Raw genomic sequence first — 25,895 nt, forward strand, 5'->3', positions numbered from 1 at the left:
GTATACAGTGATGTTTGCATAACACAGATCCTGTTTCCATAGATGATGCTTTCAGCATTTAGTCATAGGCCCCTCTCTTTTGGGCTGGACAGGAGAAGGTGTGAGAGACTATGAGGAAGGCTGATAGGATATTAAAGAGGAGAGGTGAGATGAAGGACAAGGCTGAGACGAAACAGGGAGAAGATGTTTTATTTTTTTCAGTTCAGTGTGCGTCACTGGCATGAATGCATGAAACAATACCATCAAAGCAACAAGAAAAAAGACTAAACATGAACATGAAATCCCTTTAAGCTCTCAGATCTGTTCCTGTCAGTGCTCATGGTTTTCTTAGTGCTATGCCATGAAGCCTGAATCGTTTGAATAAAGGTTTTTCTGCACATCTCGCTTTTGATAGGATTTACCTTTCATACTCGACATGCATAAATTATCACGTATCAATACACATGCGACCAGGAGACCTCTGTGGCTTCACTTCAGTGCAGCTACGAGTTCATCTTCACCAGCATGATAGCGATACCGTACTGTAGGAGTTAGGTTTTTGGTCTCCTGGGGTTTTGCTTTGACATGATGGTGTGCCAGGTAGCCAGGAGACGATGTTAGCTTTGTCCTGCCTGTTAATACACTCCACACCACGGCAGGAGATAACCATGGTTGAACAGGAAATGTGGGACCAGCACCCAGTGAGTAACCTGTGTCTTGATGAGGGCAACGGGCATTCTGTCGGCTCATGCAAAACGTTAATTGTATGGTGCTGAAAAAAAACAAAACCCAACATAAAGTTACTGGGTTCAGAAAAACGTGCCACCTCCAGCAAGGAGGTTGTGTTTTTGGGAGAGTCCGTCCGTTTGTTTGTTCGTCTGTCTGTGATTAACGTAACTATAAAAGTCACAAGCAGATCTTGATGAAATTTTCAGGAAACGCTCAAAATGGGATAAGGAGGAAGTGATTTAATCTTGGAGCTGATCTGGATCACCGTCTGGACCCAGGATTTTTCGAAAGGATTCTTTATCATCGTGAGATAGGGCTGTTTTCACTATATGTGTATATAACTCCACGATAAATGGTCAGATTACTTTGTAAAACAATACAAGACGAGGTCACCATAATTTCTGACAGATGTAAAAGTACGATCCAAATCCTGCCAATATTCTGGATACTAAGATCCAGAATATTAAATATGTACTGGGTCATCATAATTTTCAACACTGTCAGGTAATGAATTATCGTACAAACCTGCAGCAAACGCCAAATTTTAGCAGACAGTCTGCTGAAAGGGAGTATAACATTAAAGTAGGACTAAAGTCTCTCTGAGTGCTTTTCTAGTTTGATATATGTGGACATCAAAGAGACAAGAGACCCTTTGGTAAACATGGAAAGGTTTCTCAGTCTCCTGAATGAAAAAACAAAAATCTGCAGGCTGTTGATGAACTGAGGAGGAGGAGGGAGGAGATGGATTTAGGGATGAAAAGCTCTACAGGCCTCAAGTTCATTGTTCAGAGCACCTGGTTGGGTCAGTGACTGAATCACTTGTCCTTTGTAAGACACACACACACACACACACACACACACACATGCACACACACACACACCGGGAGTAGGAGGGAGCACTGATGGGATAAGTGGTTTATAGCCACTTAGATGAAAGGTTGAGGTAAGGGGACAATAGGTGTGTGTGTGTGTGTGTGTGTGTGTGTGTGTGTGTGTGTGTGTGTGTGTGTGTGTGTGTGTGTGTGTGTGTGTGTGTGTGTGTGTGTGTGTGTGTGTGTGTGTGTGTGTGTGTGTGTGCGTGTGCGTGTGCGTGCGTGCGTGCGTGCGTGTGGCATTATGGTTCGTGTATGTGTGTGTGACAGTGAGAATGATACAAAGACAGATCAATGTGGTCTTTTTGTGTCCAGGGGTGAACTTGAGAAAACACACTCACACACATACACACACAGACAAATTTACGCATTCACCTTGAGCAGATCCAAAATATTATGCGTTGTTTAAAATGTGTTGCATCAGAAGCGTTTTTACAAACTTCAAAGCTTGTTTTTATTTGAGGGGATGATTTGGCTCAGGGATGTTGTGTCACACATTTACATCACAGCAGCATGGTGTGTTGTGGCTGACATTTTACCAACATACAGAATATAAACCTTTAACACAGCCCCTATAAAAAATGGTCTCATTTACTGTGAAATATATCAGGGAAACCACTTTTACTTTTTGATGGGTTGTTTCTAGAGCTCACCATGTCTGCTGGTTGTATAATGATTGGTTCAGCTCTGTTCATGTACCCAATGAAGAGCTGCACCCTGAAGGAGAGCTGAGACAAAAAAAAAAAAGCACGACACTCTTTGCCACTACTAAAAAGAAGGTCTTTGTCAGTTTATCCCAACTCATACTAACAACTCCACACCTGTGCTTCAGTAGGTCATCCTGAGTTTACAGGAGCTAATTCAGTCAAAAGCACATACTTTTATTTTTTTCAGTCCGTCCTCTCTGTAGGGTAAAATCATAAAAGCATAATGAGCTTGTGCTTGGTTCTTTTCATCATGCTTTTTCTTGTCTATCCAACCACTTGTGAGGCCATTCTGCTACCTGTTATATTTGTCCATTAGCTGATTTTATTCATGTGCATTCACACATGGCTGCACAAGGACACTTCAAGATGCAGTTACAGGAGCTGGGATCGATATGAAACCCTCCCAATTAAGAGGCTGCTCGGGTTGCATGAACGTCTTTCACACAAAAGTGAAGATGGTTGCATGCTTTAAGAGGGTTCTTGAGTCTTTTCACCTCAACCCCTGCAAGGTTTACTCCCAAGATCAGAGAATCATAAGAAATGATGTTATTACGCAGTGAATGTATAGAAGTTGGTCAGTTACAGTGTTGTTCTAGTTCACACTCGAAATGAATGAGCCCAAAGAACAGTTTGTGTGTTAAAATGAAACAATTTAGTAGTCCATAAAGTGGGAGTTGCAAAACACAGATGGCAGAATTGTAAAATGCCTTTTAAAACTATTTAAAGTTTTGTTTGTCATCCATTATTGGAAAACCCAAAATCTTAACAGGGCTTAAGTTTTATTTAAAAAAAAAAAAAAGAAAAGAAAAGAAAAGAAATTAAAGGAATGTTTTTTCTGTTTTTACCCATTTCTTTGTTGCCATAAGTGACTAGGTGACTACACCAGACAAATGAAATGTATTGGTGGGGGCAGATTTATTCAGGAAACACAGAAATGTGCGCACATATGTCACCTTTTTTTAATCACATCAACCCAATAATGCATTGCAGACCTTTTGTTTTTTTCTGGGCTGCATTTCACTTGCCTCTGCTCTTTGGGGGTTACAAGCTTAAAAAAAAAAAAAAAAAAAAAAAAACCCTGACCTTCTTCCTGTTTATAGTTTATGACACCGCACTTTGAAAGAAGTAAATCATCCAATAACTGAAGTAGTTACCATTCTTTTATTCATTTTCTGGTGTGCCCATGTTCCCTTTTTTTGTCAGTAGAGCCTCCTTTACTTCAGTCACTGACTGTCTTTTGAAAGATGTAGTTTTATTCTCAGAGCTAAGGCATTAACATGAAGAACTTTACACATTTCACCATACAGAAAGGAGGGGTATAGCTGGTAGAAAAATTACGCTTAAAAAACTATACATTTTTGCATTTGCTTCATTTCTCTCGGTCAAAGGTGATCGCTTGATGCAGATATAAATTAACAGCATTTACCCACACTGCCCTCATTTCCATTTAGTGCCAAACAGCTAATGAATCCCTGTGTGTAATTTTTTAACCATGTGAGAAAAAAGAAAAAAAAACTATGAGGCATAAATCTTCTATGCTTACATTTTTCTGAAGTCACATTTGAAGGCAGTAGCAAGAAAAAGTATACTACTTTTAAATACAATGAAAGCTACTGCCAGCGTGTTAAAACATCCCTAACAGTAAATTTTTACACCTTGCCCTCTGACATGGCAAGGAGACAGTCACAGCTGAGGGTTTTAGTGATGTTAAGTTCAGCTCTTTTCAGAGAGCAGGTTCCTTTGGCTCAGCTCCTAAAGGAGAGTTGGCTCTTTGGGCTCCCAAATTACTCCTGATTTAGTATTATTTGTAAGCTCTTTTTTTTGGCCTAACCTGACAAATATGAATAATTTGTGTATTAGTGAACCATTTGTGTTCAGGGTTTTTATGAAAGGCCTCATAACTGCCTCATTTTGGGAATTTGTTCTATTGCAAAAGGCATTTTTGTTTAATATTTTGATCAAACCTGGCAAACAAACCCACAGAACAGAACCAGAACCAACCTTGGTATTCAGACAGTATAATCTCTCTTTCTCAATACTGTCTTACTTAATCAGTGGGGAAAAGATGCTATAGAGGGATTATTTGTTTATCAACATGGTGGATGTGTGTGCAACCTTGGTGCAGAAGCACTGCAAGTATAATGGTTTGTCAACTGACATGGACGAGTATCCACCAAAAAACACAATTTCAACTAAATATCATCACTTATATGGTAGTAAACGGCTCTTAGGTTTGTGAAATAGCAGTGAGTGGACAGACATATATTAGGTGGACAGATGTTTTTAGAGGACAAATCCGACACAACTGTCACTCAATGCTCATGACTGCATTATCCGTTGACACTTACCAGACTGTAATAGACCAGGACATAAACGTGTGCAGATGTCGCTAGTGTTTCAGTGAAAAGTGTGACCCTGTTAACTGGTGACTCTCCGCCAATAATCACTGATACCATCGGCTGAGAGTCCTCAGTTAGCATGGTCGCTATTTACTCCAGCACTGGTTGCTCTGTAATGGTCAAAACTTGATAGACGTTGTCTCTGTTGTATAGTAACATTTCTAAAAACTGACCACAGAACAACAGTACATTTTTATGCTGATGACAGGTTGAATTCAGTGTTTAAAAACCCTAACTGGTTTGAATGAATGGAGCTAAACGCTGCTTCCGTGCGCATCCTTATGATGACGTAGACTGATAATCCCTCTATACCTCACAGAGTGATCCCCTCTCTGGAATCACAGGACGGTATGATCTTACATCCGGTATGGCTGCCATGCTGTCAATCAAAAAAAAGTTCTGGCACAACCAGAGCTGAGTGACTGACAATGCATCAGCTCTCAGAGCTGCACCTTCTAAACATGACACATCACTAGAGGACTTTGGGTCACCCCTCTGGTTGAATTGAATTGTGCTTTTTCATGCTTGTTTTGAACTTCACAGATGTGCCTAATGTTTCTGAAATGTGATCCATGTGTGCCAAACATGATGTGATCTGGTACGTGGTAGTAGTAGGTGTTGGTCAATCGTTTTTTACCTTAGTGACTTTGGCTGTTAGCACGCTGCTGAAATCATTTTCCTGAACACTTTCCCCAAAACTAGGATATTACAGGACTCATAGCAGCTTAAAAGATCACACTTTCACCCTTTTCACTTTAAATACCAGGAGATCTCAGGAGCCACCACAGCTTTAGTCTATGAGGCTTTAAAAGCACAGTATGAATAATGCAAAATCTGATGGCTGTCCCTGCTTACTTTGTCTTTTGAATAGACCAGAGCCTTGAGAAATGTCATTAGTGACACTTGTGTTCATCCAGACAGGGCACACCATGGTATGGCAGGATAAGCTCCAGTGAGACAGGCCTGTAGACGGAAACTGGCACAGGCAGACAACAGGTGGATCAGTTGTGCCTCTTACTGCAGCTTAATTCCAGCACACTCCTTGAAAAGCAGTTGATTTGAGGTGACACTGTGCTGCACACTCTGCTGCTCTGCTATGCTGGTGCGTCCCTGCAGAACACTGCTTCTGCCAATAACGCTTGATCAGACCATTAGGTAACACTTCTTTAAGGACAAGCTCCACTAGTCAAAGGAATGCAGAGACTGCTTGGATAACAACTTTCTTCGCAAAGGAGCCCTCTGCTTCTTGGAGTTATAAATGTTCTGACAATTAAATAAAACTTTATTGATGTTTCAAATCTCAAGAGTGAAGCTTTCAAACACAGGCTTTCAACACAATATGTTGCTCGACATAAATGATTACACCATTGTCACAACAGTGCCAGAAGTTGTGTCACTAGAGCGTGATATGTGCTATAAAAAGAGGTTTTGTTGATGTTTGGTAGAGGTTATACTGGATGGCAGTTTTGTCTGCTGCAGTGTGTAACATGCAGTGGAAAAACTGTAAAACTAGACTGACTGAATTTCACATAAATACCCATGATTGGCCCTTGGTATGGGCCAAAACAAGTCTAAATCAAAATGGAAAGATGGAATAACAACTCATATCAATGTTATTGTTTGCTCCAGATTGATAAATATACTCTGTATCTGTACTAAACACATCCGTAGGTTGTAAATAGGCACTTTTTGAGTTTTAGCTCATGTGCTGTTGAGTGATGCTCATTTATTCACAGTTTTAGGTCAATTTTTGCTTATTTTTATTGTTACATTTGTGCCACAACCTCAGAATGACTGCTTAATAAAAAGGTGTCAATGTTTTTGAATCTGTCCAGGAACTCGACCTACTGCATGAAAGTGTCCATGTCCATGACTGTGGAGGAGAGCGATGAAGGAAAGTGCTTCAGCAGCAACATCCGTCACCTGGAGAAAGCAGAAATAACCCACAGCAAAATGATCACCTGCCCTGAAATAGAAGACTACTTGGCTCCTTACAAGCAGCCACAGATGACCTGGTATAAGGTAAGACACACACGCTCAGTCCAGTCTTACCATGGGGCTCTGCAGACTGCTGGACCTGGATCTGTCTGTGCCTCCTGTTAGGAGTGTGAGCGGGTCGAATGGAGAGGCTCCATCTCAGTAAACACTACGTACATCTGGATCCCCGAGGTGGAGGAGGGTGATGGAGGAAATTACACCTGTGAGCTGCAGTATGGATCCAGAGTGGTGCGGCGCACAACAGAACTTAAAGTAACAGGTAGGACACTGTGCATGGATGGATGGACCAATGGTTGGATAATGGAAACAGTGTGAAATGTGACAGAGTGCATTAAGAAAAATACACACAGAGAAACACAGCAAACAACAGAAAACTGAGTTTTAAAACTGCAGCGCATGGTGAGAGAAAAGATGAGGATTTTATGATCATTTTGAATGTTGGAAATAAAACTTTTTAAGTACATGAACTGATCTTTCCCTGACAGTCACCTTCTCAGATTTTCCCCCTCTCTGTCAGTAGTTGTTTCAGGCTCTTTCATCAATATAGTCTGATGTTTTTGTTTGCAATTTTTAATCAAAGAATTTGAACATTTTTCAATAGGTGCATAAAAATGTAGGTAATTACATTTTCAAGGACAGCTCAGAAAGTTTACCAGCTTTACCAAAAACGTGCAGATATGAAGCTTTAAACAGCTATTTTTCTTGTTAATGATTGATTTTCATTATACATTTTTTGTGTGAATCTAAAAACAAAACTGCAAGGGTATTAAAACCAAAAAAAAATACATTGATATTTTTTAGCAACTGGATGCTTCATTAAAGGTCCCATACTATGTAAAAATAACTTTATTAAGTCTTTTAGTGAAATTTGTGGGTCTTTGGCTTTCCTCCCAGCCCACAAAATGTGATATTTAATGACAAAACCTGCACTTAGTAGTGCTTGTGAATGTAAAATCCTGACCTAAAACAAGCTGTTTGGAATTTACGGGGTTTGCCGACGTCAGCGATTCCCTTCATTGACCAATCAGGAGCAAGTCTGACCTGATTGGTCCACCAGAGCATATACCCTGAACCCCCTCCCCACTGCTGGAGAGAGGAGAATGCTGAAGTTGAAGAGCCATCACTGCTCTGTTTTTGGCTGTAAACAGCCACATAGTTCCATGTTCAAGCTTCCCATCTCGGAAGAAGACAAGACTAAGTGGCTAGAGTTCATTAATCAAGGAAATGTGCCAGCTACACTCAGTAAAACTGTGCATGTGTGTGCTAGTCACTTCACGGCCGACTGCTTTTCCAAGTTTGGACATTACAACAGAGGGCTAGCGAATAGACTGGTCCTGAATCCAGGCGCATTACCAACCATCTACTAACAAACCTCAGACCCTTGAAATGTGAGTATTTTAAATGCTGTGTGCTGTGGAGCAGATGTAAGAGCTTTTCCTCAGTGTCCCCCCTGTCTCTGTGTTAGCTTCAGGATGCTAACTTTAGCTGCGGTTAGCCTGTTGTTTTAGCCTGTAATGTGACAGTAAACAAGCTTCGCTGTTTTCTAAACATAGTGCACTCAGAGCTCGTGGCGCCGCTCTCAGTGACGTGGAAGAGCAGGGCGGTATCAGTGGTGGCTCATTTACATATGAAGGCCACGCCCACTAAATCAGAGCGTTCTGAACACAGGGGCTATGAGAGCCTGGAAACAATGCTGCTGTGCTTGATTTATTGGCTTTTTGGACCAAAACATGTTACTACCATTTTATGGAGCCATCAATGATCCATATTAAACTGCAGAAAAGGAGCAGAATATGGGACCTTTGAGGGTGATTTACAGTTAATAAAGGTAACTTCAGGGTTTGTAACCTTCACAGACCTGTTTTAAAACACATCTTCGCTAATTCCAGCTCTAACATTGAGCAAATAATCCCTTGCCTGGTGAATAACCATCAAAAATGCATAATGGTTGTATTTGCTGTGGCTGTCCTTGAATGTTACCTCACAGCAGGAGATCTGTCTGACAGAGAGTACGGGTTGAGATTGAAGAGAAATAGATCAATCTGACCCAAGAAGAGATGGATGAAATCTATCAACCTTTTTTCTATGAGTGTATGAATCTTTGATTTGATTCCATCTCTGTAGTTTTAAAATTTGACTATTACATTACACCAATTAGGAGAGGCTGTGATTATTGGAATTCAGTGGATTTAATACACAGTGCAAATATGTATCCTGCTTTTTTCTGTGTGATGAATCTCTCAGTGAGTCCAGATCATCCATTATTTTGACGGATGACTAGACTGGGCAATGCATCATTCATCATTACCACAGCACTTTTAATGTTTCCTTGAACGCACATTTCAGATCTTATCTGCAGCAAACTGTTTAGTTACCCTTCATTTTCATATCCTGCTCCTGGGTTAAATACAGTTTTATAGTGCAGATGGTTTTTCACTGAACTTTGACTGCATCACTTACACTTTGCTGTGAAGTTTCAAAGCAGACTCTCATCCATAGTTTTGTGTGTGTGCACCATGTGCTATGTGTGTGTGTGCTGTGCAGGGAGCAAAGGCTTCAGGCTGCAGTTTCACTCTCTGCCAGCTCTGGTGCTCGTATATGCACACATTTAAATGCAGACATTCACAGTCTGATATAATGTGATACGCCAGGCGAAGCAGCACTGAGTGGAAGGAGATAGGCCTTGAACAATATTGCTTTAGAGTTCACTGTTTAACATTTGATGCTCCACATCTCCCACATTTTTGATTCCAAGGACCAAAGTTTGTGTTTGTGTTTCTTTTCGGCTGTTCAACCTTGAGCCATTGAATCATTGAATTCAGTTCAATAAATTTGGAGGTAATGTGGTGAAAATATGTCAAGATTTTCAGACTATTTTGATCTGCTAAAAACATTTTCAACCTAAATATTTCTTATCCTGCACTCTGGACTATTATTATTCAACACTTTTTTTTTCCTTATCTGCAGTATTTTATAACTTTAATGAAGTCTTGTGTCCTCTAAAGTTTTTTTTTAACTGATTAGAGTTAAAACATTTAAAGGCATCAGCTGTAGAGTTGTTGAGATTCTGAAGAATGAACGAAGCTTTAGCTTAAGTACAAGTAGCCCCAAACGGTCCAAATGGACTAGTTTAGTTAGATGTTACTTGATAAATTTTGGTTTTGTTTGTGCATTTGACAGAAAATGTAAATGTACACATAATTTACAACATGATTCATTTCAGTGACAAAATTGATTCTTTGTAAGATGAAAGCTGGCAGCCGAACAAAAACTGACCTTGGGCTCAAATGTGCCCCGGGCCTGACTTTGGGCCTGCTTGAACAGTGCCATCATGAACTAAAATAAAACAGAGTCATATTATTTTGTAAATTAACTTTCTGAGGGGCTGGTTTGATTTGAAATAATAATAATAATAATTAAAATAAAAACTCCAAAACTTTAGGACCTGGAGTGGCGTGTAAAGAGAGGTGACCCCGGTCTTGGGGAAATGGTTGTGGACAGGAGGTCTGTCCTTCCTTTATAACTATTAACAATGCTTTAGGCTAAATGTAGAGAGATCATCGTTCTTAGATTGATTACAGCCCAAAACAGCAATAATAAGTAGACTGGATAAAAATGAAGCAGATCAACCAGTTTAAGGTGATCAAAAACTCACTGAGAGCAATTCTCAGCACTGAAGAGTAACAGGATCACTTACAGGATATAATTTTATACAAAATCTAAAACTAGAGGATTGATTTTGGGACATTAAAGCAGCAGTTTAGCTTCAGCTCCCTCACATCAGCAGACATCCCCTCGTCATTTAAAAGCACATGTGGAGTAAGCTCTGAAGCCTGACGTGAGGAGTGGCTCCAGCAGCATTTCTGGACATCTGTTCACAGGCTGGCGTCTTTTTTCAGAGACCAAGCAGCAGCATGAGATAGGAGTGTGTTCCTGCTGAAGGCAGAGAGGAAGAGGAATGTCGAAATTTAAATCATAACTTTGTATGACAACATATTAACCTTATATATAAATCCACACGCTTGGCTGACTTTGAAAATACTCACTGAATAATATTTCACAGTGGAGTCACAGAGAACCTAAACTGGACCTTTCTAAATTCACAAGGTGCAGGAATATTCACATTATTCATAAAACTCTGTGCTGGTCACCTTCATGAGGGAAATCTACAACAATTCACTGTCACCATTCTTTGATATCGCTGATATTTTATCTTTCCTGCTTCACATCATAAAGTTTTATCCGTACTTGAAAAGGTCGCTAAAATTCATGTTGGAGTTTATCATTCACTATATCCCCGTTCGGTTCTGGGGTCATCATCAGATAAACTTCAGACGTGAGCAGGAGGTAGGTGCCAGTTTGTGTTAGTGCTGATGGGTGCTCGAAAATTACAGAAATGGGTGTCTAAGCACAATATGTTATTTAAAAGCAGCCGCTACAGCAGTAACTGGCATAGATGCACACATGCACACTGTCATGTAATGACATGAATTGTACGCACAACATCAAGTTTCTTTATTGATGCTATTTAATGAGCACAACAGGCGCTAGTGAACAGAAAGGGTAGGCTGTAACAAATCTTAAGTCCAACTCCACAGTTTGCAATGTGTGAGTGTGCTGAGGGGAGGGGGTTTCATAGGCCTGCATTGGTATGATTGGCACAGGTTGGTGCTCAGGACTCTCCTTGGGTGCTCGGGCCCCATAGCACCCAAGAAATCAGGACCTGTGCAGAGGTGAACCAACACAAGAATGGGACAGCTGGATTCGGAACAAGCTGTCTGCTTTGGAAATGTTACCCTGGCACTAATGGAAATGAGGCACTAAGTGTCTCACCAAAATACCTTCAAATTCATCAATCTCACTCCATACTTCTCTCACCTCTTCCTGCGTCGATCATTTGATGAGGAAGGATGAGCAGGAGGCGTCCTGGTTCTCAGTTGATCTCCAGTTTGTTAACAATACATCAAGAATGTGTAGTTACAGAGTCTGTGGGTGCAGCTACGCTTCCCTGACCACAACATGTGCTACCTATATGCCCTTATAAGCATATAACCTTATAAGCATATAGGTGGAATCATCTTCGGGTAGTTTCTCTTGTCAGTGGCTGTTGGCCTTCTACTCTGCCCCCCGACAAACTGAGACCTGCATTCCTGAATCGTTTATCCAGACCCCTCCTTTAAATGAAACATAAACCTAAACCCTGCAAAAGTTAATTCCTGGATTTAGTTTTTAGAATTACACACAATTAGTTCTTATCATTTGGCCAAAGCATTACCTTCAATGGTCACCTCTCATCCTTAAAGTGGGAGATCCATGACCTCCCAGGAGCTGTTAACCTTCCACCAAGTGTCAGACAATGCATTTTACCACAATGAGCACATTTGTAAAATATTGTTAGTAAAGCACATGTAGATAAGCTATTAATTGCAACAGCATACACACACACTCAGACACACATATTTACTTCCATATATTCATCCACTTTAAGATCTTTGACTATTAGGTTGGTGGGCCGACAGATATGGAGACAGAGCTCCTGGAGCATTTCAGGTCAGGTTTTAGGGTGGAACCAGTGACGTCATTAGGCCCAATTTGAGGGGCTAAAGCCCCCCTAAAATATCATTTGTTTGTTACACATTTGTTCATTTGCATCTCCTGGGGCTGAAGCCCCGATGTCCTTAAATCCTAGAGACGCCCCTGGGTGGAAAGCAAAAGTATTGTTGCATTTCATTCATTTATACGGTAACGGTGTTAAAGCCCACCTAAAACACAAACTTTTGAAAACGGCCCCCAGAGTGGGATTTTTCTGAAATACAGCCGACACTGTTGCTGTGAAAACAGTAAGCCGGCGTTTTCAGTGGAAACGCTGATGTCATGATTCACTTTGTGCATGTGCATCAAAAAGTAAAACAATACTGTTGTTACACTCATCCCGGACTGCCTTGTGGTGCTCGTGCTGCTCAATTTACTGAATCTTCTGACTGGATTTCAACAAAATGAGCATCTGTTGCTCTACTTCTGCTCTTAGTATTCACCGATACACCAGATGGCAGCTTGACTCTACTTCTGGACAGGACAGTTATAGCGCCACCTACAGGCCTGGCATGCTTACTACAGCATTTTCAGTCCCTCAGCGTTTCCGTGTAAACGCAGATTTTCAGATAAAATGTCAAAACAGGGCCTTAGTGTGTGGAGGATTGCATGATAGTGTTTGTGTGCATCTGTGTATTTGCATCATTGACATCTGACATGCTGCAAGGCAAATGGACAGAGTGACATGACAGCATCATGGTGATTCAGCATCAGCAGAAATCATTTTATATGTGAAGTGTCTAACTACTTCACAAACAGGGATGTCTTATTTCACTTCTGAGACTCCTTTCAACTGTTTTTTCTTTTTTTGGGTCTAAACTTAGTCCTTGATCACACTCTTCAGTGTGTGTATTTGATTTTATTCCCTCGCTTTCAACATTAAATTGAGATTTCAAAAAGGACACCAGACAACCAGCAGCTTTTTTTTCACTCTGGATTCAGACAAAGTTTACCTAAATATGTTAAAAAGGAGCAGGAAATACTCTCAAAGTTGGCTGTAAGACTAAGGAAAACCTGTGCTCCTAATTTCACTCTGAAAAAGCTTGATAAGAGCTTCTCACCATTTCTTTTTAATCATTAAACAGCTTTTAATGAACTGCTGCACCCTCAGGAAGTGTACTTTTCCTACATCCGTGTGTACACTGCTGTTTTTAACTGGCAGGTCTTGCTCTCTGGATGTTTTGGGTCTGCATGAGCTTCTCAACAAGCTGCAGTCTCTGTTGGACAACAATCACTTAACAATAATAGTCAAAGTTTATAACATTTTTCTGAAAACAGAATCTTACTTCTGCATCTAAGCCGTGAAGTAGAGCACCACGCCGTCCCAATCACTGAGCTTGGTTAATTTTAAAAATGGCTCACTGTAGTCTGGTTTCTGCACCGTGGGGCGTCCCTCCACAGGAGGAGAAACATGAGACAGAGACACAGTGTGGGACAAAGAGCAAGGTGTAAGCTGGAACAACCAGTAATCAGTTACTGTAGTTTGCTCCTACTTTAGCCCTCCTCTGAACACAATCAGCCGCTGCAGCAGCAGCTGGTGCCCCGGCACTCAACGTATGGGAGCAGTTTACGTCCTTCAGAGGAGAAATTATGCACAGTTTGATACTCAAAGATCTCAGCCTGGAACAAGAGGGGAAAAAGACTGACTTTCAAACACTCAAACAAGACAAAGTCTGCAGTGTGCAGATGAAGTGTATTTACCCAACAAACTGATAGTGAGTTTAAGAGTCTGCTCAGTGAAATGAAACAAAACGGTCTTCTGTCACAGCACAAAGTAAAGCTCTTGTTGATGGAGCTTATACCTCGTGCTGCCAGGCTCTCAGAGTCAGACTTATCTCTCCTCCTCTGTGAATGTTTCCTCATAATGTGACACTGTTATTACTCGGTCAGTTGACAGGTGCTTCAGTCTCAGTCTCTTCCTTCAGGAAACAGTTTATAGAAGTGTCTTCAAGCGTCTGGGATCCAGTTCCTAAATGACTCAAGTTATCAGGAACTCCTGCAGGTGACACTGAGCTGATGAAAGGTTTTAAGGCTGACCTGCTGTAAAAACACATTTAAAGAGACATGGAGACACCTTCTTGTCCTAATCGTTTAAGCCAGAAGAAAAACATGAGTCTACTCTGCTAAGATTTTGTCTTTGAAATAAATAAATAAATTTATAAATAAAAGGATAAATAGATAAATAAATATTCCTCTGTTCAGGGTAGTTCTCTTATTACTTAGTAACAATCAAAGGTCAAAGGTATCTTTATTGTCCTCACAGGGAAATTTGTTTTGTGCAGGAGACAGGCAAGACAAATAAAAACATCAAATAAATCCTCCACATCAAATACACGTAACATGCAACATGAAACATAAAGCCCAACAGAAATTATCCAATGATGTGATAAGAGATGATAAGAAGAAGAAAAAAAGACAAAATAGATTTAAAAAAAAAGAGATAAAAATGACACAGTGCAGTTCAAATAAAGTGCAGTGCATTGACAAGCAAATCCAATGGCTATTCAATAGGCCAATAGCAGCAGGTACAAATGACCCCCTATGCCTTTTAGCCTTTACCACAGGCAGTCTGTACCGTCTGCTCGAAGGCAGAAGACTAAATTCTACATGGAGGGGACTCTAAAGTCAGACAGGGTTGGGCTGTTACTGAAAAAAAGTAATATATTACTCATTACTGGTTACTCTCTTTAAAAGTTATATTATTACATTACTTATTACTTCCTGCCAACAGCAGCATATTATGGTACTAATTAAATTACTTTTCTTTACACCTGATAAAATTGGTAAGTTTGTCTTTTCTCCCCATGAATCTGATTTTGCACATTTTGCACTCTAAGAGTGTCATAAGCCAATAAATGGTCATTTTAACATCGGGTGAATGTGACTCTTATTAACCCCTTACTGTCTGAATTAATTAATTATAAAAATATATTGTTTCTTTTAGTTTTTGTGTTTTTACAGATGTTAAATTTAGTGGAGATTGTAAATAAAAATAAATAATACACACAATACTTGTAACTAAGTTATATATATATATATATATATATATATATATATATATATATATATATATATATATATATATATATATATATATATATATATATATATATATAAATATATATATATATATATATATATATATGACAAGTTCGTCCCCTGTCCAATATATTGTGACATAGTGGATCTGATAAGACCAGATGGAGTATGTCTCAAATTTGCAACAACAGGAACCGAGAGGTTAAGTCTTATACAACGTTTTACTTAGAATCAGACACCATCGTTAAGTAAATTAATATCAGTTAACATCCCTCAGTGACCCACACAGGACATTTTTTACATGATTGTTTGGACTGAGATGCTTGATAAGCAGCACTTCTGCAGCTGCTGCAGCATCTGAGTTTTGCTTTCAAATGTGCAAATCTGAACAATGAGAGCTGACAGCAACGCCCACTTGTAAACAAGTTACAGAAAGATATCAGGATTACACGACCAGATCTGTGAAACCTCACCTATTTCCTTTACATAGCAGGTCCAACATGAGTAAAAAACGTTCATCGCTGTGAAATATAAAGGAAGGCTGTGTTTCTGTCTGCTGCTGTGTGCTGTGTGTGTGTGTGTGTGTGTGTGTGTGTGTGTGTGTGTGTGTGTGTGTGTGTGTGTGTGTGTGTGTGTTTGTGTGTGTGTGTGTGTGTGTGTGTGTGTGTGTGTGTGTGTGTGTGTGTGTGTGTGTGTGTGTGTGTGTGTGTGCGCATACAGACTCGTGCTCACACAACCCTGAATAAATCACACTCATGTTCAGTCTGCTGATCTGATCAGGGGAGAGCGAGGATAACTCAGGGTCAGTGTAGGGAAGTCTGATGTGGGGAGAGCAGGAACCAAAAGAAAATCATGTATGAAAGGGGAAACCATCAGAACATCATCTTAAAAGTGTCAGACATAACTTGAAATAAATTGTAAATTAATGATATATTTAAGTTTTGATTATGATATAAAATCATTTAAGAGTCACAGAAGGCCACACTGTTATACCTCAGTGAGGTCCATTTTTATTCATTTTCTTTTTTATATTAAAATCTGAAACAAGGTTAAAATATGAATAAAGACTTCTTTTTTTTTAAGTTGAGTTTTTTTTTTTTTTTTTGTATCTTTGTTTTTCTGAACAAGTTACCAACAAAATGAAGGTGACACTTAGAAAGACATAAAGAAGGCTAGGCATTAAAAAAAGAGTCGGAAGACAGGACGGAAGAGAGGAATAGCCAATGGAAGATAAGGATGAAAGGATTGGATTATGGAAGATAAGAAGGAAAGAGCTAGAGTCATAGAAAGAAAGTAAGATGAGGAAGAAAGGATGTGCAAGCAGATTGGAAGGAGGGAAAATAGGAAAAAAGGAAGGAAGGAAGCTAGGAGTAAAGACATGAAGGAAAGAGTGGAGGATCAGAATGGAGAAGGGTGAAAAAGATCTCAAGCACAAATGTTTTTGCAGGTTACTTCCTGCATTGTCTGATTTCTTGCTCACAGGACAGCTTGTTCAGATCAAATCAGGTTTTAGCTCCTGATCCGGCTCGCTGGTTGAGAGGAGGTGTCAGTTCTGTCACAGTAAACTGAAACTTTAAAAATCATATTCTTATTTCACAGCGGTCAGTCAGGGATGCAGTTTACAAAAAGAGTCCCTCAGTTGAATAAAAAAAAACATGACACCTGGTGAGTTTCTCTTTATATTTAGGGCCTAGATTTAAAGTGAAACCAACAAACACAGTGTGTTTCTGTTTTTATAAACAATACTTCTGCACATCACAATAAAGAAAACACCATTTTCAAGCTGTGAACCAGCTTTGCACCTGGATGGGAAGAGTGTGAAGGAAGTTTTGTGTCAATTTGTACCCAGCATGAGCGTCACCCACAGAGGTCACTGAAGACTGGTACTGCTGACATGGAAACAATTATTTTTCATAGCAGAAGTTTGGAGCAGGTTGTTTCTATGTTGTAGCTGTTGGTGGGGAGTCTTGCTCATAGAGAGTTTGTTTAGCAGACGCCATTTAGCGTTTCTTCTCTGATACGTTGAAATCATGATATTTAGCAGCTGCTCTTTCAGCGACGAACTACAATAAATCTTAACCTGCGATGATCACATGATAGCTTCTTAGAGAGTGATGCTAAATCTCTTTTTGCAGAAGGACAGAAACAGATGGACCATACTCTCTAATCTTGTTATTTATCCCTCGCACCCCACAGTGACGAAGTCATAACCTGGAGCTGCCTTCAGGAAGTCTGTGTGCGAGTGTGTGTGTTTTTCAAATCTGTCATACAGGCAGAAAATCCGAATGTGTGGACACTTGGTTGAGCAGTTTCCAATAAAAACAAATTATGAGCATCACTGAAGACATGTCAGTGATTTGAGAAGCAGATCCAATGATAGCTGTCCCCATTTTGTCATCCTCGACACATTTTGTTCTGGGAGTTTGAAGGTGTCACTTTCTACAGGAGGGAACATAACACAGACACTTTTTGATAGCCATACAGGTTCTCTTTTTCTAATTCGTCCCCTCCAGAGTTATTTTGGTGGCTTTTCGTTCTCCTGAGTGAAAGAAAGTAGCACAGGATGGGTCTATGGGAGAATTAAGAAAGGTGGTTTCTATCTGCAGCACTGGCACAAATAAGATGGGAGGATTTTTGGTGCTCACTGAGTTACAGAGATACATTTATTATGTTAAAATAAATAAATAAATGCTCATTTAATGCTTTAAGTGTAGCGCTATATTTAACATCTAGACTTACAAAGACAAAAGATGGAGATTCATGTCACATAGATTCATGTCTTAAACTCTAACCAACTAAAAACTTCTATAAGAGCTGCTGTAGTCTCTTCTTTCTTTGGTGCTTGGAACTGAAATAAGCTTATCTTGTTCAACCAGCTTGAATTTGATATTATTCATTTCAGACATAGAAAAATGCATACCGACTCTTAAAGAGGGGGTAATGTGCATTTTTTTAGGCTTTATTCTGTCCATCTGGTACCCCTTATTTGCTTTAGATGAAGCTCAGCAAATCCTTATTTTTCTTCCACTGGTGTTATAGAAAATCCTTATTACTTGCTCTGTCTGAATGCTTTGCTTAAGCTGCTGTCGCTTTAAGGCTCCTTGCTCCCCAAACCCCCTTTCCTCTGATTGGCCAGCTTCCTGGAGGCCTTTGGGGACAGAGCTAAAGGAACCTTAGTGTTTAAGTGTCCACCTCTCCAGTGTGACATTGACCAGTCGGAAGAGCCTTTACTGATGACCTCATCATTTCAGCAAGTCTTGTAAAGATCTCGTACTAATCTAGGAAGAAACCATTTTGATCAATTGACCAACAGATTCAGGGATTTCTATGACATATGAATACATAAAGGTTTTGAAAATCTGCACATTTATTACGAACTACAAGCATTGTTACTTTATATCATAAAAAGCCATAATGCTAACATTATAACATAACCAATTCATTAGGCTTAATATAAAATGACACACAACGGGTAAATATAGAAATAAAAGTAATATGACAGATATCACAAGGTGAGACCCCTACAAAGCTTTATTTATCATAGGCAAAGCTAAACTGAAAATTATTTACTAACTTTTAAATCTTTTCTGTGTCTGTTGGGGTAACTAACCCCTTTTAACGTCTGTTATAGCTGTACTTCTGTTGTGTTTGCATTCATATTGTGGCTTTTGCAAATCGTCTGACCACCACATGTAGAACATGATACATCATACATGCATGGTGATAAGTCTTGCACTCAGCAAACTCTAAAAAACCATAACTGCATCCCAATGCAACACACCTTGATGCTAAAAAGAATCACAGATACAGTGGTTGCATTGGTGTTTTTAAATTTGCCTGAACAGAATAAATCCTTTGGGTCTGATTAAAAACAATGACAACAACAAAATAAGCTATATAGCTAATCAGTATCTAAAGCAACCCAGGCCACAGAGTAGAAACAGCCTTAAGCTTTAGCTTAATGCTAGCCTTTCTTAGAACAATTGGAATCACATTAAACTAGGAGTTATCATGCCAGACATAAACATATGCTCACCCAGCTGACAGGTGAGGCCTCCCCTTCACTTTGATGACAAATTTGTGTCTAACCCAGAAAAAAGACCTTCTTTCAGACTTGAAGTGGGTGACATCATAATCTAATCTTGTTGCTTTCCCACCGCCCACCCTCCTTCTGTTTAATTTCCCCCCTGTCTCTTTCCACCTGAAGCCATTTTTTTAAAGTCTCATCCATATTTCAGAGGCATTTCAAAGTAAGATGTGTGTTAGTAAAGTACACAGCATCCAGGCTAAATTTAACACTGCTGAGGATTTCTGTGTTAGGATAGTATTTGTGCCTGTGTTTCCGAGAAATAAAAAAAGACAGGATGAGAGAGGAAGGATGGGGCAGAGAGGGAGATGGAGAGACAGAGAGGAATAAAGAGAAGGGATTTGCTGTGCTGCAAAATATCTGTAACCTCATTGGGATAATGCAGAGCCAAATGCAACATCACGTCCCCTGTATGACAGTTTCACAAACAAACACTCTCTCTCTCTCTCTGGGACGCAGGACGAATTAAGAGATCTTTGTCTCTCGCCTCTCTCCTGCTCTGTCTACATCTGTTACTGCTCGTCCCTCCACGTCGAGCTCCATCCCCCGTCTCCCCCTCTTTCTCTGTGTCATCTTTCTCTCCATCACCCTGTTTTTTATCTCTCTTTGTCTGCCTCCAGCCTTTTGTTTTATCTGCTTCCTTGCATTGTTCCTCCCCTCGTCTCTCTTAAACTCTTACTTCCTCTGCATCCTGATCTATCACTCTGTCTGACACTTCCTTTTTTCAGTTTTGACACTCTGTGTATTGTATGCGAACATGTGTCTTTGTGCGTGATTGTGTTTGTATGCATGCGTTGAGGGCCCATGACCTAGTTAGAGTACCACCGCCTAATTCGTTGTGAAATTGGTTCTGCTCTCTCCTAGACAGAGGGACTCGATGAGGTTACCACAAACACACACACACACACTGGGAGACAGAGAGTACGAGACAAACAGGACTAAGAACAGGATATTCTGGAGTTGTTTGAGGGAGTTGAGTGGTGGGGTTCATTTATTTAAAAGTCAGTGGTGAGACGTCATTCACTGTATCGTTTTAAAAATGTATGATGTTAAGTGAAGCTTTTATCATTTGAGTCCACTCCCCCAAACCAGCTCAGAGTGTTCATGCTCAGGGCACAGCTTTATTTCCAAAGAGGACACAGAATGAGGATTCAGAGAGATTTCCTCCAGTGAAGAGGATGACTGATTGGTTGAATGTTTGTACTCGACATCTCTCTGCTGTAATAAAATCCTTTTGCTTAAACTGAGAGATGATGCAATCTTTCTAGAGGAAAAATGGAGTTTCTTTAATAAATCTCAGAGGTTTGAGAAGTGCCACTGAGGTCCACAGTTTGAGATTAAGTCATTCATTGTGGATGTCCTGCAACTACTTAATTGGGGTTTTTCCTTTTCATAAAGGCAAGAGGCTGCCACCTCAGTTTAATTCCCACCCACAGACTGTAAAAAAATGGATGTCATTTCGCTAGGGTTGAAGTGAGGTCACCAAAAAAACTGCTCCCCCTGGCGATTGGCTACAGTGAAGGTCAAAAAATCCGGCTTTCCAGTCATTCCAGATGGGCTGTGGTCCAACTTTAAAAAATAATACACCTTGTAGAAATGCTTCTCTCGACCGATTGTTGTGATGATTTGAAGATATCATTTGGCTGCCTTGTATTCAAGTCCTCTTTTTTCCTGAAAAGTTTCTTTTCATTAGTTATACAAGGTTAAAAACTAGGTTTTGCGTTACATTTAACCTTGATTGACAGCTGCCGTTGCCGTGCGTATTTTTTTCAGGGATTGTAAAATATGTCGGGAGGTAGAGTCAAGAAGTGATTAGATTCTCGAAAAAAAAAAAAAAATATATATATATATATTATTTTTGTCACCCAGCTCTATTCACATTCTCCCAGAATCCCTCACAGTCTTTACTGCGCAGACTCTGGCTGCACAACTGCTGCCAATGGCTGCGCCTATGATGGAGGTATTTTGGCTTCAAAATCGTACAATGGTAAATGGCTGAGCCATGCTGTCTACTCTATATACAGTCTATGTTCCCACCTCAGGCCCCACGTCATCATCTCTGATGACTCACTGTATTTTTTATGAAGCACGGTGCTTCCAATAACATCACATGGTAAACTTATATAAATTTCTTACTACTACTACAGCATTATTACTTTGTTTGCACGCACACCGGCCTAGAAAAATTTTACTTTACTTTACTTTCATGGTTCCGTGGGAAAGTTTTCAGCAATGACTCTATAGCACCCCCTTTGATAATCACATTTAGCCACTCAACCTAAATTGACAAACTGACATGATAATAGGTATGCATATGTATCATACCAAAACCTACAAAAAAGCCTGTTGAACCGACTCCCCAAACCCTAACAGAAAGGATTTATCATACCTTAAACGGTGTGTTGCTGACACCACATCAGAATATAAAGTCTCACCATGATTGATAGTGTCATTGAAACTCTTTCATATAAGGTCCAACCTGCTTCAAATTTCAAATAAAAAATCAAGGTCCACCTCCAAACGAAGTTATAAACTCAGTTCTCTGCTACCTGCATAGCCCCATCCTCAAGGACAATCTTGTACTACTTTTCAAAAACATTGTCCAGTCGTCATGTAATTTTGCACGCTGTATCATAGTCACGTTGATGGTAAATGTGTCAAAGTCAAATCTTTACCTGGTGGACAAAATCTGTACTGCAGCATACTCTGTGCTTAAAATCACCCATGTATGCTTGCTGTAAAGGCCTGGCCTCACCTATGTTCATGGCTATTTGATAATCACATACAACTGCGTAGGCCAAGGTTGCAACATGCCCTGACAGGCACATAGAGGCAAGGGCCTGTTTATCACTGTCATGATTATGTTGTGGAAGCACTTTTTGGTAGCCAGTCCAGTGCATCAATCAAGATGCTGCCAAAACTTCTCCCAGAGACAAAAGTAAAATGTTTTCTATTGGATACATCTTCAGACAAGGGTGTCTATGGTAGTCGATTGTCTCTCAGCTGCTGGGAGTCAAATGCTGAAATGTCTTTGAGCAAGACACTGAATCCCAAGTGGCTCCTGCTGATGGTTAGCTTAGTGTGAATGTGTATGAGTGATTTTGGCCAGTTTTGCCACTAAGCCCTTTTCTCCTTTCAAGTGCCAACAGTAAATCTTCAGCGCAATGCAGTACAATCAAAACCAGCACAGACTGAATATCTCCATGCTAACAGGCTAACTGCGGTGCTGCACATGATGATGTCACCCTGTCTTCACCTTCTGTGGTGACATTTTTAAAAGGCCAGAATCTTCCTATCTTAGTTCCCTCTACTGGCCTGGTGAAGTATTACAGTAACCTTTATTTTTTTCTTCATACATCTCCATACTGGCCTTATTTCTATAATCAACACACACAGTCAGGTGTTGACTAACATTTAAGTTAAAATATGCATGTGCAGTAGGTTCGAATAAACAGCAATAGCATACAAAAACAGTGAACAGACTTACTGTAAACTTTTGTTTGGCACTCTGTTGACCGGACTTTCTGTGTGTGACACTGACCAATGGCTGGAAAATTAAGAGAGAGAGCATGGACGTATGAGTTTAAAAGTGTGATGAACACAAAGTATTATGATACTAACTTTATTGTACCTACATCTACTTTGAAAACTTGTTAAAGCTTGTCGTCTGAGTGAGCACACGTGTTTTTGAGGTGCCTCAATAGCCTTTGCTTTTTTTTCTGCTTGAAACATGATTCGACATGATTCAACCACTGGTCTGGAAAATAAGAGAGTCAGGAGGTTTATTATGTATACACACACACTTTCTCTGCCTCTGTTTCTTTCTCTGTCTCTCACACACACACATATACAAACGTACACTTGCTGTGGAGAAGATGCAAGAGAGCATGGATTATAACTTTCTCTTTTTGAGACTCATTTACACACTCTCACACACACTGAGAACCCACTGGTCAAGTTAATTGCATTAGGTAACCTTAAGATGCAGACCCTTCTGTCTCTCACACATCAGTACCTCTGACAAACAAGCAAGCAAAGAAAACAACAGAAAGGAGAAAACAGGAGGTGAAGAAGAACAACAACAGGAGTGATGTAAACAAGTTGAGGAGAAAAAGTGCTAATGAGTTCACATCAGTTTAACCGCACCGGGACAGTTATAACAAAAGTTATTTACCTCAGAGTCTGTCTGAATGTTTCCAGTGGATTATTATGTCTGGCCTGCAGAGAACCGAGCGTTTCGTAATGTGTTTAAAGCTCCCAGAGAAGAAGAATGTGCTGAAAATAAACTGATTCACTGAGCCCATTCATTCTTTACCTGAGCGCCAGAGGTGAGACATTTCATCTTACGTTAAGTTTTAAAGGACTTTTCAACAGTTCAAAAATTTGTCCTCAGGTGATTCAGTCCTTAACTTTTAGAGCGACAGGATTTAATTTTGTTTTAAGTCCAGCTTGTTAATGATCGCGTTCGATGGCAAGTAAACCAGATAATTAACCATGCTCTGCTTTGCTAACAGATGAGACAACACATACAGCTGTCACAACCCTGTGTTTGATAAGGACCAGGAAAAAATGTATGTACCATATGCAAGGGATAATACGTGGTGAGCAAAGGATTGTGGGAAATGGAACCTCGACAGATTGCAACAAGATCACCCTGATAAATCATCGATAAACTCAGATTATTCTAATGATTAGAATTAATAATGTGCAATTTTTTTTTTAAGAAAGTGTTTTTCATGTTCTTTAATTCCTGGCTTTTTACTGATCTCCTAGCTGTGTACAATGCTTGATTCTGATTGGCTGAAACTTCATGTCAACCTCTTGATGAAAGTTATGAACTGATTTAACATGATTGATCTTACGTCATGTTAAATCAATCCATGGAAAACAATTCAGTAAGTTTAGCTTCCTCTTGTTAACACCATAGATCACAAGTTGAAGTAAAACAGTTAGCTTCTGCTAGCAACATATCCTGGATCCTGTCCAACAATCCTTGCATTGGCAGTAACTTTAAAGATGCTACGATGAGGATCTGTTTGGATTGGACCTTCTTGCCACCTTGTGGCCTGCAGTCTCCGCCCGCTGTTGTAAATTACTTTTAGTGAGGCGTGTGTTTGTTTTTGAATTGAATTGAGACTGGATCAATATAAAAATTCAGTGCTTAAGACAACTTTCCACTGGATACAATACACCAAGGTAAGGTATTTATCAGTAGAGTTACGTAGCGCTACGGTTTTAATCGTGACATTAAGCAAACCTTGTAGCAGCCGGATATGTTAGCCCGGTGCTCTGATGTATCTGTAAGCTGACGACAAGTAAACAGTCAGTTTGGAAGTTTAGTAGCTGTTTATATTTAGCGCAGCTAACAGTCCAGTGATCTACGGCATGAATGTAACGTGTAACGCTAGTGAATCGTGGTAATGTCCTGCCAGGACTCATCTACCAAGCAGAGCTAACATAACCTCACTCTTCATTTTATTGATAGACTCTCAAGTTTGAACAGACCACTGCAGAATAACTGCTGGCTGTGGGTTGGAATCAACATTATTGCTAGCAGCTTGTTAGCCTTTCGCTCGGGCTGTATCACCCTCTCATTTCGCTTTCCTCTGCTCTTCTGTCCTTTTTCTGTCTGACAGTTAGTCTCCAGTGTCCACCATCACTTCAAAATTAGTCATAGAAATCGTTTTTAGCAGAGAAAAACACAGATCTCTCTTTTTACTATTAAACTTTATCAGCTGGCGTTGTGTTGTGATAGAGACCTAGACGTGCCCTTAATCAATCCCGTTCTGCTCTACCCAACCTGGAAGGTAAGAAGTAGCATTTTAAAATAATCTGTAATCTGTGAAACTGGAGACTTTTTCAAAATTACTTTTCAAGTTTCACTTTTAAGTTACAGTTGGCCATAAAGAGACTAAAACCATGTGTGGCAGTGATGACAGCAGTGATGTTTTAAAGTTGTGAATTTCTTTAGTATTTCAAAGGCACATCAACCACAAAGTTTAGAGAAGAGAGTTGAATGAGAACGGTTAAAAACTTTTTTTTCTTTTTTTTTCTTTATTAATTTGTGAAAACAAATCATTTTCAATCAATCAAAAAAATAAAACGTTTTCTTGCTAACATGTTTGTAGCTTACGTTAATAGTTGGGTAAAAAGCAGGATACTGTGTGGCAAGAGGGTATTTATTGGACTGGAACCCTTCACAATAGATGAGACGCACCCTATGACACCCTGTCACAGGTTTCTTTATCCCATTACTTCCTGCTGACATACATCATCCCTTACTCTCCCTGACTCTTATCTGCCTTTCCTCATTCATACAAATGTCACAACTTTAAACCCAGCTCTTATCATCATCATCATCATCATTCATTGAAATCAGACAGATTTTCAAACAGCAAACACCAGAGACAGAAAGAAAAGACTGTTGACTGTTTCTCAAAACTGACATCATGAGGTGAGATAAAAGCACATGTGGGGATTTTTTATTCAAAAT

General features: G+C 39.8%; 1 protein-coding gene across 6 annotated transcripts in view; it reads left to right on the forward strand.

Annotated features, from left to right (window-relative positions):
• The window catches only part of il1rapl2 (interleukin 1 receptor accessory protein-like 2), a 528,542-nt gene that overhangs the window by 381,863 nt on the left and 120,784 nt on the right, over positions 1 to 25,895 (forward strand). For all 6 annotated transcript variants that reach the window (XM_074674421.1, XM_074674420.1, XM_074674424.1 and 3 more), the window contains 2 exons: positions 6,522 to 6,708; positions 6,790 to 6,943. In XM_074674421.1, coding sequence (XP_074530522.1) covers positions 6,522 to 6,708; positions 6,790 to 6,943 — 341 coding nt within the window. The remainder of the gene's footprint in view (positions 1 to 6,521; positions 6,709 to 6,789; positions 6,944 to 25,895) is intronic.

Source organism: Halichoeres trimaculatus, unplaced genomic scaffold (genome assembly GCF_033239565.1).
Source record: "Halichoeres trimaculatus isolate MK-OKI-2021-1 unplaced genomic scaffold, fHalTri1.1 fHalTri1_scaffold_7, whole genome shotgun sequence".
NCBI lineage: Eukaryota > Metazoa > Chordata > Actinopteri > Labriformes > Labridae > Halichoeres > Halichoeres trimaculatus.